This window comes from Ochlerotatus camptorhynchus, unplaced genomic scaffold (genome assembly GCF_037179485.1).
Source record: "Ochlerotatus camptorhynchus isolate MF236.1 unplaced genomic scaffold, CSIRO-AGI_Acam_v1.1 ptg000197l, whole genome shotgun sequence".
Lineage (NCBI taxonomy): Eukaryota > Metazoa > Arthropoda > Insecta > Diptera > Culicidae > Ochlerotatus > Ochlerotatus camptorhynchus.
Window position 1 is genome coordinate 324673 of NW_027040687.1, and position 5324 is coordinate 329996.

The 5324-nt window shown below is 46.3% G+C and overlaps 1 protein-coding gene across 1 annotated transcript; it reads right to left on the minus strand.

Annotated features, from left to right (window-relative positions):
* Positions 1-1455: 1455 nt before the first annotated feature.
* On the minus strand, positions 1456-2136 carry LOC135702785 (uncharacterized). The gene has a single exon (XM_065223830.1). The coding sequence runs from the start codon at positions 2134-2136 to the stop codon at positions 1456-1458; it is 681 nt and encodes a 226-aa protein (XP_065079902.1).
* Between the last annotated feature and the right edge of the window lie 3188 nt (positions 2137-5324).

Genomic DNA, 5324 nt, shown 5'->3' on the forward strand with positions numbered 1-5324 from the left:
CGACAAATCTTGCACCAGCTCCATATGGACGGCTTTCGTGGCCATACACACGAAAAGTGCAACGTATGCCTTGGTTGGTTTTCGTCCTCGACCGGCTCGCAGGTATATGGGGCCGAAATAATCAACGCCAGTCTTCGAAAACAATGAATCGAGCAGCTGAATGATGGAAGGTTTTGGACGATCTTCCTCGCTAGATTTCTGCCTCCAAGTAGCCAGTATCGTTGTCGAACAGTACCTAAGAGTACTTGCACCCCAGCGTAAAGGTATTGCTGATGATAGTGACAAATTACCAGCTCCGTGAACTTGTGCCTAGCTGGAAGAACAATCGGGTGCTTTGTTTGCTGCGATTCCTCGGAGTGAGCCAGTCTTCCATCGACCCATAGGATGCCGTTTTCATCAAATTGTGGATTGAACCACCGCAACGGAGAATTACGAACCACTGATACACCAGACGACAGCTTTCGGATCTCGTCCGAGAACGATTCCGCTTGAACTACCAGAATGATCGACCGTTCCGCGTGATGCAACTCGTTTGTTGTTAGACATGCTGATAATTTTTCTGTTGCATGGCACCGCAAGTTGTTCAGGAAGCGCAACCAGTATGCGGTCATCCGAATCAATTTCGTAAATGAGGAAAATTTTGATAAATAATCCGAAATGAGCCCAGATTTCTTCGACGAAACACAAACCATCGCATTGCGTCGTCTCTCCAAATCCTTCTCAGTTCGGTTTTCTGACGCCTTCGGCCATTCCTCCAGCGAATCCTTTAACCAGGTAGCCCAACTAACAATTTTAGCTGCAGACTAGCTTATACAGCAAAAAATTGCCTTATGCAGCTAATTTTTGTCTTTATAAGCTGATTTGCAGCTAAAATTGTTTGTTGGGAGGCCCATGCCACCACAGATTGTTTTCTAGAATGTTGTTTGGCAAAATTCCACGGTATATTAGATCAGCAGGGTCCGTAGTTCCCGGAACTTGCCTCCATTGTCTCCGTTCAGTCAGTCCTTGAATTTTCGCAACTCTATTGGCAACGAAGGTTGTCCATGTTCCTGCTGGTGACCTGATCCAGTGGAGTACGCAAGTTGAATCTGTCCAGAAATGAGCGCTAACTTCTACCTTCAGCGATTCTGCTACCTTTTCCTAGAGTTGAGCTGCCAGGAGTGCGCCACAAAGCTCCAACCGTGGTTTTCGAAGTCAAAAGGTGCACCGAAGCCGTATCATTTTGTTCTTGACTCCGAGCATAGATTGTAACACCATAAGCGACAATCGAGGCATCTGAAAAGCAGTGGAATTCTACGGATACCGAACCTGGAGCAATCACACACCTTGGAAACCACACATCGTTGAGCGAAGGGATTTGCTCATGGAATGTTCGTCATTCCTTACCCACCGTTTCAGGCAGTATATTTTTTTTTCCTTTATTAACGAGACTTTCAGCCTTAGGCTGGTTCATCTCTACAACATCCCATCCCATTGTAGATTGTTGCCTTGTTCGTTCTTCAAGCACCAGAGCCGTTGCATGAAGATCTTTGCCGCTGTGATCGTTGCACCGAGCAGGCCCAGCGGGTCGAAAAGTCTTGCGATGAAAGCCAACAATTGTCGCTTCGTGAGGATTTGGAATGGCGTGAGTGGCGGAATGGTAAATTTGAACCGGAAGCAGTCTACGTTAGGAAGCCAAGTTGATCCTAATGTTTTTACTTCAGCATCTTGGTCCCAATCGATTCCATTCGAATCTGGAAGTGCTAGATTCTCAGTTGGAATGCCCTTGAGTACGTCTGGGCAGTTCGATGCCCACTTACGTAGTTTTAATCCTCCGCTGATCATCATTGTGTCGATTTGTCTCCTTAATTCGATCGCCGCTTCGACGTTGTCTGCTCCAGATATAACATCGTCCATGTAAACGTCTTCTTCGATCGTAAGTGCCGCTAATGGAAACTGCTTTCGTTCGTAGTTCGCTAGTTGTTGAAACGCACGAGTGGCCAGATACGACGCGGACTTCGTACCATATGTCACCGTTAGTAACTCGTACGCCACTACCTTTCCATCAGGTGCTGTCCAGAGTATGCATTGAAGCGGTGTGTCATCCAGACTCCTCAAGAACTGTCGGTACATCTTTTCGACGTCTGCTACGACCATCACCTGACGAACTCGACTACGCAGAACGATTGACCTTAAGCATTGTTGAACTATTGGTCCAGCATACAACGCGTCGTTTAGGGATATTCCTGAAGATGTTTTACAGGATGCGTCGAATACCACCCTCACCTTGGTCGTGGTACTAGACTCTTTGATAACGGGGTGATGTGGCAGAAAACACCGTTTAACTGCATGCTCTTCGCTGTCGTCCAATCTTCGCATGTGACCGAGCTCGAGGTATTCGGTCATGAAATCACAATACTACTTCTGTAGACTTGGATCGCTTGCCAATCTTCGCTCCACAGCTCGCAGCCGTCTTAATGCGATGTCTCGGGATTCACCCAGTTCCACCAAAACTTCGTTGTTCTTTGAGAGGGCTACTGTGTATCGCCCGTCGGATTCCCGCCTAACTGTACGCTGGAACTGCTCCTCACAGTGCGCTTCTTCTGGAGAGTATTTATTGACGGCTCCTACTTCCTCGCAGGACCAAAACCGTGCCATTATCTCCTTGCCCAGCTGTATCTCCCTTCCAGACGGGAAGTAGCTGAAGAAAGCTTGGATGTCCAGAACCAAGTCAATCTTTCTTGACCGGAAGAACTCCGGATCCGTCAGTTCGATCTCTACCGGTATGTTCCATCCATTTGCCTGAACTGTAGAAGTTGGTAGACAAGCTGTCGATAGGACGACAAATTCCATCGATCGAGAATACGATGAAATCCGAGATCTGACGACAGCCTTGATTTTTCGAGTTGCCTTCGTATTCGACTTTCCGATACCAAGAATCGATATGTTGGCCTTCTGACTGGAGACATTCATCAACTGGCACAGATTTTCAGAAATGAAGTTACACTCGGACCCTGAGTCCAACAGTGCACGTGCTGGATAGCGAGAACCTCGATCGTCCTCGATCGCAACGACAGCTGTAGCCAGAAGAACCTGTGATAAGAGACACTGTTCCGCGTTTGAAGAAGTAGATTCAACCGCTGAGGCATTCGCTGCCTTGGAGTTTGCAACACTGTCGTCCTGCTTAGCGCCTTTACCCGATGGTTTTGCTCTTCCGGATGATCCTTGTTTGCTGGAACTTTCTTCTCCCTTGTAGCACAGCAACGAATGGTGCCGACCGTTACAATGCCGACAGGAAAACTTTGATGAACACTCTCGAGCAAGATGACCACGTTTGTGACGATTGCGTGCGTATGAGGGATTCTTTACTGGTCAGTGGCATCTTCAAGAAGGCTGGACAAGTATGCAGTCCATGAATCTCCGCGCAAGAAGTACACTTAGCGTTGTTTCCTTGTACGGCATTATGGCTGACCTTTGTAGAGAACGGCTTTCTTTTTAGTTGTTGGAACTGTTCAACCTTCGTTTCCACCTTCACAGGTAAGGCTTCAAGAATCTGCATTCTGCGTTGTAGAAAATCCTGCAGATCCTTTAGGGTGTCTTGCTGCTTCGTAGACGAATGTTCTTCCCATCCTCGTCGTGTGGCAGGATCGAGACGAGTGCTCAGCAGCTCTACCAGCCACAAATCTTTATAATCGGCTGGTTCGATGATTTGGTCTAACGTCTGAATCACACGGTCGAAACCATCCACCAATTTCTGGAGATCCGTGATAGATTCCTTACTAAGCAAAGACAGCTTGATGAGCGCTTGAACTTGCTTCTTCTTCAAAAGTTTGTTGTTGTTGTAACGTTTTAGCAACGTGTCCCAAGCAACTTGATAATTGTCTTTCGTGATCCTTAGCGGATCAATCAGTGCCTTAGCCTCGCCTGCTAAGCACCCTTTGAGGTGATGAAGTTTCTCTACATCCAGGTAGATCGGGTTTTTCGTGAATCAGAGATGTGTAGAGGTCTCTAAAACTCAACCAATCGTCGATACTACCATCAAAATATTGCAACTGGATTTGAGGTAGACGAACATGATCCATTACGCCATGTAGAGTGGCACCTGCAGTTCGCACTGTTTGGTTTGACGAAGACCCTTCCTGCAATCCGTCAACCTTTTTAACCAGAAACGATTTCGCATCGTAGTAACGATTTTCAATCTCCAACTGCTCCCTTTGACTACCATCTTGCTCTGCATATTCCTCATGCACTTGGATGTTTAAGATTGTTTCGCTAATTTGTACCCACAGTATATCTAATCGCTCAATACGAACATTAATCTGATTGGCAGAGGTTCCCTCCTTGAAGTTCTTAACATACTGACAAATATTGCTTAATGATAATTTGAGCCCTTTGAGTTTGGATGTTAAAACCTTCAGAGATTCGGCATTCCTGGTTACGGGTTTTGTTGCCATAATTGCTGTCGTCACAGTACAGGAACTCGAGCGAATGTCAGTTGATGAACAAGTTACTCCACTGGCAGTTCAAAAAAGCGAGAGAAAACGTAGATGTAGTATCCAAATTTATCTACTCCGGCTGGGTATATACCATTCAACCTCACCTGTGTGAAGAGACAGTGGCACCTCCGAAGCCAATCAGCAAATCCAAATCGACACACCTCCAACGTTCGATCAGTAACCTCAGATTCAGATTCAAACCAGTGAAATGCGAGGGAGTGAAGAAGCGAATGTAGTATACAAAATTGAATCTTCGGCTAGACATATACTGCTCAGCTCACCTATGAAACAGTAGCATGTAGCAGCAGCCGAGCTCAAAATGCATCGAAATCGTCTCTTAAGTTTGTATGCAGCGAGTAGTACAGTACGAAATCGTCTCGAAAGTTCAAATCCAGTACAGCGGAGAAAGAATGACCAATGTAGTTTCACAAATAAGCCTGCTCCGGTAGGACATATACTTTGCCTCACCTGGAGCACTAAAGATTGTGCTGACGAATTAGTTTCAGTCCGAAAACCACAGTGAAACCTCAGGGATTGCGTTCATAAATGAGTTGACTCGAAACAGCCCAATGAGCATCGAAAGGGTAATAATGTATTGGTGTGGTATCGAAAATCCAGCTTCGGCTGGGCATATACTTATAAGAGTAATTATTCTGTTTACCTGACCGCAAATGGCCACTGCAATGCCCGAGCTCGAAGCAATCGTGGTGTCCTCCGTCGTCACAAATGAATCGTCGGTGTGTCGTCGTTGCAGGTCCAACCGAATCGCATTGGATTGCATGCACCATGCACCGATCGAAGGAAGCGTTGTGAATCGATTCTTTGCAAACCGATTCACCAATGCCAATG